This window comes from Melopsittacus undulatus, chromosome 3 (assembly GCF_012275295.1).
Source record: "Melopsittacus undulatus isolate bMelUnd1 chromosome 3, bMelUnd1.mat.Z, whole genome shotgun sequence".
Classification (NCBI taxonomy): Eukaryota; Metazoa; Chordata; class Aves; order Psittaciformes; family Psittaculidae; genus Melopsittacus; species Melopsittacus undulatus.
The window spans coordinates 66,661,377-66,678,509 of NC_047529.1; the positions used below are offsets into that span (position 1 = coordinate 66,661,377).

A 17,133-nucleotide genomic window follows, 5' to 3' on the forward strand; every position below is an offset into this window, starting at 1 on the left:
TTAAATCATAAAAATGTATGGGTGTAAACTAGTATGTTCCGACTTTTCCCATAGTATCTCTTCTCTTGGTAAACTCAGCAGAGACACTGTGCTGTCTCCAAGAATGTAAAGGATGTGCATATTTACATAATACATGCTCCTTAATATTTTTTTTTTTAATTTCAATATACACAGTGTCAAACAGATTATGCTGAATTTTACCTGCAAAGGCTTTGTAATCCACCAAGTCAAACATTACAATGGCTACTGCTGACCAGGTAACAATCAGAGCAACGACAAGAAGCCATACTGCTGGTGAGCTGAACGTTGTCACAAAGTCCTCCGTAACAGATTTCTTGCCCACTTTCATGGATGATGAAGGAACAGATTCGTTCTTACCATCTATTATTGTCGTGGTTGTAGACATATGTCCTAGGTAAAAAGACAAATCAGAGGAAAATAGAATATAACACTTGGAGCCTAAAAACTGAGAATATCATTGTTGTTCTGAAATCAATCTGTAATCAGAATATTTAGCATAGATGTAATATTGTATTATTAAAGGCAGGCAATTGTGTTTTCTGGAAGGAGTTTTTCCTGAACTGGGGCCACTTTTAGTAAAGTTAATTCTGGAAATAGTGAAATGATAATGAAACAGCCACGACCAGCCTTTTTGATTATAAGATGATATTTTTTAGTCTGCCATGAATAGCTACAGACCTGGGAGAGTGATTGATGAAAGCATAAAATATTATTACTCTCCAAAGGGCTGTCTTGTTATGGGCTGTAGGCCAGATTCTCAGGTGATGTGATTAAGTGTATTTCCATCGACTGTAATGGAGCTAATGTGCCTATGCCACTGGAGGTTTGGCTGGAATTCTGCTGTCAATGACACATATCAATAGCAATAGGAACGTATATACTCCATTTTATCTAATATGAACACAAATTATTTACATGTCCAGTATCCTTACAAGTTTCCAAACGGCTTGTAGTTGATTTTTAAATATATTTGTGTTATTTCTGACTTAATGATAAAGTCTCCTAAGAAACAAAAATAACAGTGCCAAAGCAGACTGAATTCCAGTAAACACAGGTTTGTGCTAGAAAGCTGGTAAGAAGCTATTTCCATACACTAGCTAAGAAAACAGGTGACATTAACTGTTTAATGAACAGTTAACAATAGTGACTTAATCTGTTTCTTCCTGAAGTATTAAGAAAAGTTAATTCAGGACACAAGCCAAAATTATGGTTATGGAAACCTGACCACATTTGAAACTTCTCAAATTACTCTTCTTCACAAAAGAAAGTGATGACTTAAAGAATCACGGCTGGTATTTGTTTTCCAGCATATACAATAACAGTAGTAAAAACATACATAACTCCACAGCCAAAAACTCAAAGAGCACAGTATCTATACTTAGTTAGGTTTACAATATATGTGTGTGTGCTGATGATAAAGTATTCAAAGATATAGTAAATATACTCCTGGTCTGGTTGATGATACCAACTGTCTTAAATTAACGCCAATGATTTCAGGTACCCTTGCCAAACACAGGTGTGAAATTTCAAAGAATCGGATGCTGCCTGTTGTGCTCATAGCTTTGCTTCTTGCACTGAGATCACCTATCTTCTGTCACAGCTGATAAAATTTATAAAGCTGATAAATTTCTAGGATTATGAGGTAAGGAAGGTGACAGACCTGCTTTATACACAGATAAGCAGATTTTGTTTCAATTTTCACATAGAAAATGGCAAATATTCATTTGGAAACCATTACAAGAGTTAAGGTACAAGGCTGTTGAGGACTTTCAGATATTTGCCATCACAACATCTGTGTAGCCTCTATTTAAGAATCACTATATTGATATTCTTAAATAAATAAAGGAAGGAAGGATTAGTTCCTTGATATTACCTTTGACATTACCAGTAGGTATGTATATTAATCCCTAAAAAGAAAAAAAAAAAGGCATAACAAGTCTTCCAATCCTTATGCTAATGAATATTGTTTTTCTGTAGAAAGTGAGAACAGTAACCTAATGTGTTACTGAAATGACCTTAATGTATCTCACATATATCTGTAGAACTGCGAAAGACAATTCTGGTATCAGAGGCTCCCTAACTCGAAATCTGTCATATCCATAGGGTGTTCAAATTCATAACCCTAACTATTCTACAATTCTTTTATTTGTTATGTAGTGAATTGAATTTGTGTGTTCTTCCCTTAGCTGTACCTTTTAAGCTTCCTTCTGCACAAGCATCCTGACACTGATCGGTGCCTTGCTTTAAGCACTGAAAAGCTGTTCTGCTACATAGCAGTGTTGTAAAAGCAGAACAAGACTGGCATATTGCATGTTTCTGTTACTTATTTGAAATCTAGTCTTATTTATAGAATGTTTATTCTGTTTATGAATAATGTCTATCTACTAGGAGAGAATTTATACACAGTTTTAGAAAAAATATTATAAAACCATCACTATTTCCATTTCTTCAAACATAAATTTTAGATCAAACATTTCACAGCAGGAGGAAAAACCTGCCAAGTGACAACTAGCAATAAAGATCTGATTCCAAGAGTCAAATTCAAAATCAACAGCATTTTGTTATTCTACTGCATACAAAATGCTAGTAATTTTTGCATGCAACAGGTCATAAACAACACATAATGCATTTTTTTTCTCTTGGGGATATCAGTCAGAGTTTATGATATGTAAGAGAGAATAGAAAGGCACTGTCTCATTTTGACTATCTGATTACTACCACAGCACATCTCCAAGGGCATACTAATGATAAATATTTGCACAGTTATAATATACAAGCAATTAAAACTCTATGTGTGTATATAGATAAAGACTTAAAATTACCATTCAAAGGACCATTCCTCCAGGTTTGTTGCTATGTAAAAATTGTTCTTTCCTGTTTGGTATACCTAATCTTTCAAATCCAGACTGCTATATGCCTTCTTTGATAAAGAAAACAGCTTCCTATAATTTATCAGTCTGAGCAATGCTATAGTGACAAAGCTCAAGTATCCTGGAAAATTATCTTTTGCATGCTTTTGGCTGCTGATTTCTCCTTAAAAACTCAGGATGTTATACAACAAAATCACCACCATCACATTCATTGAAGTGGGAGTGAACAACTATTAACTAGAAGTCAAGCTAAGACAAATGCTGTTATGCTGCCAGAGCTTGCTGATGCAAGTGCTTGCAGTATGATTCAGGAGACCTAAGAAAGTTCTCTAGTGCTGTTAAAGATGCTTCACGATATTAGAGGCATACAGGACTGGCAGGCATCATCTATAGCACACTAACTTCTGAATCTCCTGTAAGAACACAGACAGAATATCCTAAACCACTGAAAATAGAAACTAGATTTTTATGTCCATAGATACTAATATAAACAATACTGGCTGAAGGAGTTTATCTGAGAACTCCCAGGGAAGATATTGATATTGCTGCTACACAATCTCATGGGGGGATTGATTCCAAAAAGTCCAAGATGACTGCCTTTCCCCCTAAAACCATTCTGTTATTGCTTGGTACTATCCTAATGCCTTTCTCAACCTGTTCCTTGCTTTGAAGTGTCCAGGTGTTGCATACATTTTTGTCCATTTTCTTCCAGTGCTAATCTCCCCAAACCTGCAGCAGTGCTATTTACACAAGACCAGTAGAGAAAGAGGGGACGTACACACACGCAATGTTTCCAACAGTTCAGCCAGCACTTCCATAGTTAAGCAGAGCTCCTGCCCGAATTGTCAGTGGGTCTTCAGGTGCCCCATGGGGGAATGAGAATCAGGTATTTCTGCTGCTTTAAGATAATTTGATGGAGCCTAGAGAGTTTTACTTCTGCAACTGAGAAGGGTTATTCAGCAACAGGTTAAAATCAGATTACTGAAGTTTTCCAGACATCCTTGCTGCCCATATAATACATATTTTCTCTTCCAAGACAATTTTCACTCTGTATTACATCCAACCAGAATCCAAGTCAGTTAACTTTAAATGAACACTGCATTGGATCAAGAAATTCATGACCATATCAGCTGTCCCTGTTCTGGGGGAGGCAAAATCCATCACAGGAGTGGAGTGTGCACTGGAGGCTGTTACAATTTCACCCATACAATTCTAGTCCAGCACCATGTCTGCTAGAGCCTCCTGGTGTTTTGGATTGTGATTGCTATTGATTTGCAATGAGGATGGGAGCTTAAAAACAATTATGCATACATTTTTATAAAATGATTATTCTGGGGATATGCACCTCTAACTCCGCAGTTTCCCATGCACACAAAACTATCCCATCAGGTCACAAATGTCACATTTACATCAATGGACTGATTTGCTAAATTCCAAACAGCTAAAACTCTGAGATTCTAACTACTCCTGTGGTTTCAGAATTGTCACTTAGGATATAATCTGAAGACTCATAAGGTCTCGTAAGTATAAATAAACCTTGACAACTGGTGACAACTTTAAGATGAACACCATGTGACTTTCAGCATCCAGAGTGAGCTTGTAGCCCTAGTAGCTTAGATAAAATACTCGTTGCACTTGTTGAGCTCCCTTAAGGCATAAGGAATCCATGGTTAAGAATGGGCACTTGATTTTACAGTTCAACAACTATACCTTCCAATACCCCAGAAGTAAAACCAAAGAGGAAATAAAACAAAAAATACCCCTACTCCATTCAGACTCTTTGAACATAAAGAAGCAATTTTCTGTATTTATGTTATAGGTTTTATTTTGTTCTGTTTTGTTTATTTTGTATAACAGCCCTAGTTCTGCCAATAGCAGCAAAACCAAAATAAATACATCACGTAAAATATTCAATATGCAATGCATTTTTAATATGCTGAGCATATTAAAAACAAAGGGCTAGCCATAGAACCATAGAATCATAGAATAGTTAGGGTTGGAAAGGACCTTAAGATCATATAGTTCCAAACCCCATGCCATGAGCAGGGACACCTCACCCTAAACCATATCACCCAAGGCTCTGTCCAACCTGGCCTTGAACACCACCAGGGATGGAGCATTCACAGCTTCCCTGGCCAACCCATTCCAGTACCTCACCACACTCACAGTAAAGAATTTCTTCCTTATATCCAGTCTAAACCTCTGCTGTTTAAGTTTCAACCCATTAGCCCTTGTCCTATCACTACAGTCCCTAATGAATAGTCCCTCCCCAGCATCCCTGTAGGACCCCTTCAGATACTGGAAGGCTGCTATGAGGTCTCCATGCAGCCTTCTCTTCTCCAGGCTGAACAGCCCCAACTTTCTCAGCCTATCTTCATATGGGAGGTGTTCCAGTCATGCTACTAAAAAAAAAAGGTCGTTGTCTTTTAAATAATAATAGTGTTGCTAGGGCAATTCAGCTCAGTGCTGTCTGCTCTAAATGAGAGGTGGTAGATTTTAATTCGTCTGTTCCACTCCCCAGCTGAACACTCCAATAAATACAGAGTATTCTGTATTCAGGTCATTAATGGCTCCTGTTTGACCTATTCCACTTCATTTGGAATATTTAAATACTAATTAAGGGAGCAGAAAAGAGAAAGCATGACTGTATAAATTGACACTGTACGTTAAGCACCAGCTCGAGCCTTGGGCTTTAACCTGGTGACCTTACCAATCCACCACTGTTGTGATCAGGGAGGCAGAAGTCTCGGTTTACGAGGAGGGTACCACAGGGAAAAGAGGACAAGGGATTAGAACCTTTCAATGAAGGACTGGACAATGGATATATGATAATCTGCTACATTTTTTCATGTCCAGCACATCACTCTTAGTGAGTGCACAGACCTCTGCAACTCTCACATTAATCACTCTTTTCCCATGTGGGCAAAATGCTTTCCATCACAGGAAAAGACAATACCTACATCCATTGTTCAAGTGATACTTATGTTTCACTGTGGCATCCTCCAGTTTTCATCTCTTTTCTATGGTTTCTGCACTCTTGTGTTACACAAATGGAAAGGAAAATGCAGAATTTCTGCTGTGGCTTGCAATAAAATATCAGTAACTGCATTCTTTCCCGAAGTGGTCCAGAAAGCTTCTGCTGCATCATGAGCATGTAGCCAATTTACAAGCATTTCCATAGGCACAGGTTGTTGAAAACACTTCACTGAACTCCTGCTTTTTGCCTTTTACATACATCCATGTGGGAAAAAAATACTGAGCAGAGAGTAGAGATCCTCAGAGAGCCTCCACCCTCTTACCTGGCCAGCACCAGAGGCCAGGAGATGCAGATTGGGATGGTAAGAGAGTACAGAACAACAAACAAAACCATTTAGTATTCTCCAAATGCTGCTAAAGCACAATTACAGTGGGTTTAAAACCGCTTACTATGGTGGATCTGCAGTCCTGGTAAACTTCAATGGGTTAGAAACCTAGTTAGATTTAAAAGTTTGGATCATAAAATCATAGAAGGGTTACAGTTGGAAAGGACCTTAAGATCATCTAGTTCAACCCCCCTGCCATGGGCAGGGATGCCTCACACTAGATGATGCTGCAAAGGTTCTGTCCAACCTGTCCTTGAACACTGATAGGGACAGAGCATTCACCAGTTCTTTGGGCAGACTATTCCAGTGCCTCACCAAGCTCACAATAAAGAACTTCTTCCTTACACTTAACCTGAACTACACCGGTTTAAGTTTAAACCCATTACCTTTTGTTCTATCACTATAGTCCTTAATGAAAAGTCGCTTTCTGGCATCCTCATAAGCCCTCTTCAGATACTGGAAGGCTGCTATGAGGTCTCCATGCAGCCTTCTCTTCTCCAGGCTGAACAGCCCCAACTTTCTCAGCCTGTCTTCATACAGGAGGTGCTCCAACCCCCTGATCACCACCATGGCCCTTCTCTGGACTTGTTCCAACAGTTCCATGTCCTTTTTATGTTGAGGACACCAGAACTGCACACAGTACTCCAAGTGAGGTCTCACAAGAGCAGAGTAGAGGGGCAGGATCACCTCCTTCGACCTGCTGGTCACGCTCCTTTTGATGCAGCCCAGGATATGGTTGGCTTTCTGGGCTGCAAGCACACACTGAAGCCAGCTCATGTTCAGTTTCCCATCAATCAACACCCCCAAGTCCTCCGCAGGGCTGCTCTGAATCCCAGAGCTGGGCCCAGCTTATAGGTGTGCCTGGGATTGCTCTGACCCAGGTGTAGGCCCTTGCACTTTGCGTTGCTGAACATTATGTTTTCTACTGGACATACATGGTAATATAAAGGCTCTTCCTAACACTGATAGAGAGGCAGATGAAAACAGGGAAAGACAAATTAAACAGGCAAATTCAGCTTGTCTTTGAAAACTCCTTTTTACCATTTTCTGCAACAGACTCTGAGTAGGGCAGTGATATACAGCTCAGCCCAGAAATGAGTGGCAGGCACTTAGAGTAGGTCTTCTGATTTTGAAGGAACTTCTGCAAATTTCTGAGCAGAAATGTGTCCTCTTTAAGAAAAGCCAATTTATTTATAGCTGCAGCATAAATCTTCAGACGGCTGACATTCATCCTTTTCTTTCCTTTTGTATCATTTTACATCCCTTTACGTATGAATGAATGCAACTGGAATAATTAAAAGGGAATAATAAATAAAGATTTGCACAACTCATACAAGAATTTACAGACTTCTAAATTCATTGCAGAGTATTGAAGTGTTGCTGCACAGTTTATGTAACTAAAGTGCAAAGAGAAAGACCTCTACACATATAATGTGTATATCAGCAGACTTCTCAAAATTAACAGGTAGTATTTCTGCACACTAAAGGCTTAGAAAACTGTGCCTGGTACTGTCTGCAATGAAACATTTGCAGATTTATTGGTAGCTGATAGTTGTAAAAATGTAATATTCTTTATGAAATGTGGAAAATAAGTTTGGAGATTATGCAGAAACCAATTCTGCATGACAAAAGAAATAGAGACTGGAATATGGAGAGTATGATGCATGAAAATTAACTGAATGATTGAAGTCAGAAAAGGCACTTCTAATCACACATGGTGCTGTGTAATTTTTTAATTTCCTTTTCTGTTATTATATCTGTATTGGTTCTATTTTGATCAATACACAGTATGTGATAATTTAAAGAAGTGAATTGTATTAATCCTTTCCATTCATTCTCTAAGAAATTATGTACACCAGTCTTTTGATCTCATCAATTTCACTAAGGAGCTTTGAGAATAAAAGATACATCTTATCAAGCCATTTCATTATCAAGTTCAAAGAAAAAGCGTACTTCATACAGTACTGATAAGTAATACTAACAAACAGTAGTACTACTAATAATAAACACTATAAAGTGAAAACTGAAAGTTGTTAATGCTATATTCTAAGGTTTAATATATATTTTTTTGGTTGTAATAATGAATTATCTTAGGGTACTCTGGTGGGCTGACCCTGACTGGACATCAGGTGCCCACCAAAACTGCACTGTCACTCCACTCCTCAGCTGGACAGGGGAGAGAAAATATAGCTAAAGGCTCATGGGTCAAGATAAGGACAGGGAGAGATTACTTTCCAGTTACTGACACAGGCAAACAGATTCAACTCTGGGAAATTAGTTTAATATATTACAAATCAAATCAAAGCCAGATAATGAGAAATAAAACCAAATATTAAAACACCATCTCCCAGGCCCTCTTTTCTTTCTGGAGTGGGATGAACTGACTTCAACTCCCACTGTCTATCCACCTGTGCTTGTTGACCTTAGTTTTGTTAAATAATAAAAAATAAATATTAAAGTCAAAGAAAAATCAATTTTAATAATATTTTATTTCTGTTCTTGCTTCACTATAGTTCTTTATTTGCAATGACACTCTTATGAAACAGGATCTTTTCACTTTAAGAACCTGCTTCTTATACCCTACTTGCAATCATAATTCTTCCATTGTGGTATTGCAACCATTTCCATGTCAATCTCTAATGCTTCTAAATGGGAGGAAGAAGCAAGAGAAAATAAAAGAAACAAATTTAGTATTTTTATGTAAATACACTTTGCAATAGAAAGGAGGAATATAAAATATTTGGGCAGATTTTTTCTACATAGAACAATTTTTCAAAACCTGCTGTGAAGTGCTAGTGACTAAACAAAAGAAATGTGGAAAAACTCAGCAAGTAGGTCCAATATTTTAAAATAATTTTCTTACTATATTTTGATCTTCCATATACAATCCATTGTATACCTGGTATAAATCATTTTTTGAGATAATTAGTCAGGTGAAGAACAGCAGTTCATCATACTTGAAGAATAACAAGCTACAGTGTCCACAAACCCCACATTTTCCACATAGCTAGAATTATGTGAATGTCTGTATCTAATTTTGTATTTTTTCTGACAGCTACAAAGATTACTTTAAAGATATTTTTGTATATATAAAAGATTGGAACAAGTTGCCATATGTGGTTAATTCCTTACTATGCAGATTCAAATGATGGATTTACACCATCGTTCTATGTAAGGAGTCAGAATCCCCTGAGGATAACCAGGACTTTGCCCCCACTGGAGTCCTCCTGATCAAAGAAGGAAATCCAAGCAGTAGCAATTAAGGATGGCTTGTCTAGAACAGCTCAGAGCATGGAAGAGGATAGTGAGGAAAGAAGTCTTCTACAGATGGGAGATTCAATTTCCTCTAGCAGCAAGTTTAACTGAGGAAAGAGATCTTCAGATTTTGAAAATTAATAAACAACTGAGAAGAGGTCTCTGCTCCAGGCATATTTCCCCTGCAGACAAGAGCGGGAACAAAACTCTTAACAGACACTTTTTCCCCCAATCATTGCAAAAAAAATTAAAAAACAAAATTGTTGATGCTTGAGCCCAAAAGGCAGCATCTGCATTTGGGGGAATGCATCTTTGGATCCTGTTGAAAGAATACGAACAAGCTATTACTTTTTCTGGAAAAGGCCACGTTATGAGCTTTAGTATTAGATCTTGAAGCAATCTGAGAAATTCAAAGAGGAGAAGTGGAAACTTGTCAACCTCAATTGCACCATGCTTTGAAATACTATCAGCAGTAAAATAAGTTAACTTCCTCTCATCTGACTTACTTCTAGCCTTTGACTTCAGGCTGCCCAGCTAGGTTAGCAGATATTGGCAGGATTTAGAAGCCCACATCCCATTGCAAATACATATAAGATGAGGCCTAAATCACTTGAAAAGTTGAACTCCAGTGGTTTGGAAACAAATTTCCATCTCTTCTTACATGCTTGAATTTCATACTCCAGTGAGGCACTTGTTGATACTTCAAATTAAGTGGAGGAGAATTTGTCTCATATATCTTTGCACAGAAGTGTAAAAAATACCTTAATTCCAAAACTATTTGTAAAGAACATTACAGTGATACAACCCTTAACCTTCTGTCTGTGCAGTTGTTTCTTTTGTGTGTGTATATTTCAAAGAGCTTTTACATTATTCTGATTATTCAAGTACAGCAGACACAAAAGGGATTAGTGGTTAGTTAAAAGATGTTCTGTGTTGCTGAGCCTGCTGAAATAGTGTTAGATGACTGATTGCTGCAAACCTCTCTGCAGTAAACCATAGACGAAGTGAATTCGGAAAGAAAAGTAAGGGAAGCCCTAAGGAGCACTTTTAAAAGATTGCAGGTTTTATTGGGAAATGTTATAGATCGTTTTCCATATAGCTATATATATGTGTAGTAATTTCTTGAAAACTTAGGAGACCACGGGGGTTAACAATAATAAACACAGAATAAATTACTTCTATAAAATCAAAACTGCTGGAATTACAGTTGATAAGACAAGAAAAGAGAAATTTAGTGCACTTAGCACCAGCAAACAAGCATGTCAAAGGGATTGAGTTGCTCCTTTTCCAAAATGCTGTAGACTTCACTTCTTCATGATCTGGAAGTTGAGCATTTAATTTTGTCTCTTTTAAATAACTCTTCAGGTTGATATGTTTTTCACACTTCCTTTTAGAAATGTTCAGACCTGTTCAAAAGCAAATGTTTAATTTCTATCTTACAGTATGCACTGTAACTCAGTTCTGAACACTCCATCTTAAACTCTCAGCACCCTGAAAAATCCAGTTTGGTTCCACACCTGAATTTTCTTATTGATCAGTAATACATCCCATTCTTTGGAAACAAATTGGTGTTCTAAAACAGTAAAAAGAAGTTTTACCTTCCTGTTCATCTTAGAAAGATGCCAAAAGGATATTTAGACATACTTGTGAGTTAATATAAGCTGAGAGGTACATCTTATCTTTTAAAATGTCAAAATGAAGGTTGGAGGAAAATGATTATCATTTATCTTTAAATAGCATGAAATCTTCTGAAGCAAGAGCACTGTATGCATTCCCCTTGTTTTTTGTTTATGGAATCTTGGCTCTACACATTCCTGAAACCTGAGGGGATTAGAGAAAAACACTGACCTTTCTTTAAAAAAAAAATCAGTTTCTATCTGTAAAATAATGATAGTCATAACAGATACTAAAAGTCACCAGGATAAATAGTAGTTTACAAATGTCTCTGTCTTTACTCTAGACAAGTGTGCCAGTGTAAAGAAATTCTGTAAAGATAATTCCAGATGTGTGTTTTCTCTGATAGAACTACCGTTTTCTCTCAAATAAGTGCATCAGGGAATGATTAATAAGATGATTTGCTTGATTTCATTTATGTTAATCTAACCTGACAGTAGAGGAAGGATCTCCTTTGTATGTCTTAATGGACTGATATCTACAGACTGAAAATTAAAGTACTTCTAGAAATAATTCAATATACTCTCCACAACTTACAGTGCAAGCTTTATCTCACATCACAAGTCTGCCAAGTCCTCCATATGGAGCTATTCGGTCATTACAGCACTCAAATATGGAGATCACCACATGCATAGTTTGAACGTATATATGCATAAGTCATATTGAAGAAACTTGCTCCAAGCTGTCTTACCAAAGAGAGAAGAAAAAAGCATTTTTAGTCAACACGAATAAGGAAATTGCTATACTAAAAGTTATGCAGTAATATATAAATATATATGAAGGGGGAAACTAAAATAAGGGCTCATGGCAAGTCAGTCATCTATGTCACTGATATATTTCATCTGTAAATGGCAATTTACTATGAAACTGTGTCACAGGTCATGCTGTCTGGGAGAAAGATTTAGCTGTAATAAACAGGGACTTCTAAACCAAGGCTGATCAGGAAGTTATTTTCTAACAAATATGAGAGTGCTTCACCTGCAAACTTTGAGAATAGCTAAAGGCAAGTCCACTTTAATAGGCACCTAAAATACCAGGGAAACAATGTTTTCTGAAACTGCTTTGGAACTTATGGAGCTATCAAAATATACCACTCAAAATGCTTTCTGATATGCTATTACTATTCAGTTTGTGTTCCTATAAAAAAAGAATTCTAGGAAGCAGTGCTAGTCATGATAGTAATGCTTCCTCTAAAGGTTTTTGGTTTGTTTTTTCTTTTCTTCTCTTTTTTTTTGTCTCAAAGAATTCTTTGGAAAATATCCCTTCAGTTTTAGGGGGACGAGAGGGCTTTTGAACAGACACCAAGAAATAGAACTCAGTATTTAGATAAAAGTTAATGTTTTTTTTGGGGGGGTTGGTTTTTTTTGATAATGATTTAAAAAATGGTAATCTGAAGTTGAATTTAAACTTTATAAACTAAATTAATATCATCATTCATGTCTGATCTTTATTTGGAAAGAGATGTGATCTCTAGGGGCAGCTGAGACACATAGGATACAAGGTCACAGTGAGGATAGTTGATCTTTGTTGAGAGTACATATTCACAACTCCTCTGTCACCTAAAATTTGTTCTAAAAGTCTCAGGAGCTGGGAAATCTTTACACTATATAATAAAGATTTACTTAATAGAAGCTTACACCAGATATTCAGATCTTAGAAGAAAAACTTATTTCAAATGAGTATTAATTAATATGGAGAAAATTGAATGTTTTTGAGACTACTGAAATCCATTCTAACTAGCAAAGTCTTTGACCAAGTAGAAAAAAGTCACTGTGTCCTCACTTACTCACTCATTCCTGCATAAGCTATCATCACTTAGCCATGTCTTAATCAATTTTATTCAGGATTATACCCTGGCCAAGATTTGGAATGTGTGGAAAAACTTGTCAATTCAACTTTGATGAGAAAATCACTACATAATATTCATGCAGAGGTACAGTCTTGGGTATTTTATTTTCTTTTCTCTTTTTCTCCCTATGTCAATATTTTTGTAGTGCCCTATCTACACATTGAAAAGAAGAGAAAAACAAGATTTCTGATTCCTTGAAGGTTACCCAAGCAAAAAATAAAATCGCTTCAGTAATCACATCCATTCTCTGTATCCTTCCTCCTGCCAGTCCAAATCAGTTAACACCTGTCAGGACAACAAGGTTGTCACCAGGTGTTAGAAATCATTAGCGAGACCTGACTTTTACCCACACATAAGTTAACAGCAAGGGAAACTGTTAGTGAGTCTGTCTTGTAGCCATACCTAAGTCTGGAGGAGTTCTAATATATCTAATTTTCACACTATCACATTCTGAACAAACAAACCCAGTAGAGTTGCTTGACAGCACAATGAAGAGCATATAGATTGGCTTAGGGACTCTTGATTATGTGACCTGGAAACCAAGACCCAGACCATCTTCTTCTATTGTGAGGCACTGGAAATGGACCTACAATTTAAATCTTCTTACCACACCTCTTCAGAACTCTGAATAGGTGAAATAAAATAATAAAGACTTCAACTGACCACACAGATATGAAATTCAAACTGGTATCTATTTATCCTGGTTATAAATGCGATAATTTCTACTAATTCAAAACAAAACAAAAATTACCCCAAACTTTTGTTGCCATTTCTGACACTGATACTTTGAGCAACCCTAACCAATCAGTTCAAAAAGCATTCGTAGTGTTAAAGTCTTGCCTCAATATATTATTCTCAGTTAAAAAAAACCCCTCCATCTAGTGGTAGTCCTTCCATGTTGTTATTGCTAACTAGAAGGGAAAATGAGCTACACTAGGGAAAAAATTTGTCATGGTTGGAATGATAGTTTCCTTATTTCCTTCCATGGATTCTAAATTAAATAATCTTTAGCATCTGCTGTAAGCATGCACAAAGTAATCGCAATACTATTCAGTTCTCATTCACAAGTTCTAACAACTCCACACATTCTCTGTAATAGCAGATCCATATATTAGGAGTTCTGATATTGCTAGTACTGCCCACAAGTAACAGCAGGTGCTGCAAAGTTTGCACTTAGGTTGAGTGCCTTGTGTGCACATGAGACACTTGCAGGATCTCTATAATGCTCCTGGAATCTCAGACTAGCTTTTGTTGTTTTGTGCTTTGCTCACTGACCCTCATGGTGATAGGGAAAGAGAAGAACAAAATTGCATAACTCTAACTCTAGGGTTAGGGTGCCTGAAAAGTATATCTATGTACATTTGTTCCAATTCCACAGAATCATTAGGGTTGGAAGGGACCTTTGGAGATCATCTAGTCCAGCCCCCTGTCAAGGCAGGGCCACCAAGAGAAGGGTATGCAGAAACTTGTCCTGTGTATACAACCTCCCTGGGCAGCCTGTTTCAGTGCCCTGTCACCCTTAGCATAATGAAGTCTTTTCTCATGTTTTCCATCCAACTGAAAAATCTTTTTGTTCCATGTCAATGAAATAGAGACAACAGCTGAAAGGACATTTTTCAGCCTAGTACTGCTTTCCAAACTGCCTGTGCTGTTTTCACAAATATTCTATTGATGCTCAAACATATATACACATAAACATACATCCATATAAACACAATTTTTCCTATTTATTAAACATTTACATTGTCTCAGGTTATATTCAAAACGTGCAATTCTGTTCTGACTATTTTTATAGATCTTCAAATCTGATGTTTTTTGCTCCTAGTCTTCTAACATTTATCTTCCCTCGAAGTTGCACTCTGATGTAAGGCCATACTATTTTCATTCAGAAGAAAGAGATTAAGTGAAGAGCAAAGACAATACTGGAGGTCTGGCAGGAGACAGAGCTTAAACCAGGTATCCTGTTCTAGCTCCTGGTTCATTGTTTCTCTACAACGTGTAATGGTTAAGCCAAATATTCCATAGCCATCTTCTGAGTGTAGCTGATCATCATCTATGCACATCTTCTCAAGCCATTTATACACGTTCAACATGTGAATAAATTTTCTTGAAATCTTTCCATCTTGGATTTTTGGAATACTTTTGTTATTCTTAAAATGCCACTTTCTCATTTCAGTAAACTTTAAACCAAGTCTCTGAAGTTCTTTTAATATTAATACAGCAGTCTCAACTCGTAGCTTTGTTGGTATAATGAAGAGTTAGAGATGTCCTCTGTAGATGTAGAAGTTGATAGTCTCTTCTAAATTTTTAAGAAAGCTTTTGAGAAATACTTAGTTATTCTATATACATCTTTAAAGATTTTGCTGGCTGTTCTATTCTGGTCAAAGGCATATTCATCATCTAACCTTTCGTTATTAATTTCCTTTTCTATTGTATCAATAGAATGCAGCCTCCGCTGTAATTAGATAAGTGCTAATAAATAAAAAATGAATACTTTCAGTTTTATTGAAGAGGAAGATTTACGTTAGAGTTGATATTTCAGCCTTACATCTTACATTGACTATATTCTTATGGTCACGTAATTCATAATCTTTCATTCACTAACAAAATTCATCCCCCAATAAGTACAGTACATACAGAATGCTATTAGAAGTATTATGGTGGAAGACAAGAATAGACACAAAATGTATCTGAAATGATTGTATGACTAATAACGAATAACATTCATAATATGAAATAAAAGTAGGATGTAAGACATTGTAGTACACTTGTTATAAATTATTAGAAATTATAATGGCTTTTATGTAAGGTAGTGTTTTATTTAAACCTTAGGCCAGATGCCACGTAGAAGTCTGAAAGAAACTCTATAGGATGATGCTCTTAAACAAGTTTATCTACATACTGCACAGCATCCCATGTTCTCCCCAAGACCTGCACAGGCAGGCAATTCTTGACAGGTATGTGGGGAAAAGCTAAAGTGTCTACAGTTCTTCCACCATTTAGAACTGTGAACGAAAGGTTTGCACCACCTAATCTGTCAAATACGATTTACAGCTGAACCTGTTTCCAAGTGCGATCAACATCCCGCCCATCAGGGCAGGAGTGGAATTGTTAGCATTTAAAAGACATAAGGAGATACCTGTTCTGGGAGAGAGCTAAAACATTTTCCTTGTCACCAAATGGACACATGCAAGTTAGATTTTCTTCCCTCTGTTTCCAGAAACACTCAAACCTGGTGGACTACAACCTGAAAGAATCCCTCAGGTATTCATTCCTAAGGGGGTGCTATTCTCTAGGAAACCACTTACAAAATTAACTTGGAAGACCATTAAACATCAGGGGCTTGTTAAAGTCACTGTTCTGTGATCAAGTGCTGAAAATGTTGATAGTAAGTCTGCAAGTATAAGAAAGTGTAAGATCTACTTGTCATAGAAGAACACTGCCAAGATTTGTATCATCAGCAGTGATATTTCAATCCACATCACCTTTAGTGAGAAGCTTATTTTCTGCAGAAAGAAGTATAGATTAAAAAGAGTTAGAGTGTTGCAGCACTTGTAAATTCGTATATTGGAAATTTGGGCTGGTAATTTCTACAAAGAATAAATTCAGATTATACTTTTGGAAGCATAGAAGACATTAAAATGTTTTTTTGTATGAGACATCTGCAGAAAATTAATAGGCTGTGTGTTGGGAAGTTCATATTATTCATAACAACGTCCAAAAAAGTGTTCATGAAATGCTGATTATAAAATCAATGAAGAAAAGAATAATTTATTATTTCCTTATCTTCCCACTTAATTGCCCTTGCATCTAAGCAAGGTTGCAATACAAAAAAAAAATATTTCTGCAACCAAAAGTAAATCAGCAACTTGTTAACTGATAATAAAAGACTAAAGTATATGCGCTTTCACATAGAACATGTGCTTTTATTTTTCAGCTGATGAGACACTAACGTAGTTCTACTTTTATTCAAAACCACTGAAAATTATTCTTTCCAATCACTGTGAGAATAAAAGGTAATATTTCTATATTTAGTGAAAGCAAAAATTCTGATTCTTCTAATTCAAAGAATGAAAGACATAAAAGAAGAACAAAGATTGAA

General features: G+C 36.5%; 1 protein-coding gene across 1 annotated transcript in view; it reads right to left on the reverse strand.

Annotated features, from left to right (window-relative positions):
• The window catches only part of TRDN (triadin), a 226,918-nt gene that overhangs the window by 197,550 nt on the left and 12,235 nt on the right, over positions 1-17,133 (reverse strand). The window contains exon 2 of the mRNA XM_034060756.1: positions 202-411. Coding sequence (XP_033916647.1) covers positions 202-411 — 210 coding nt within the window. The remainder of the gene's footprint in view (positions 1-201; positions 412-17,133) is intronic.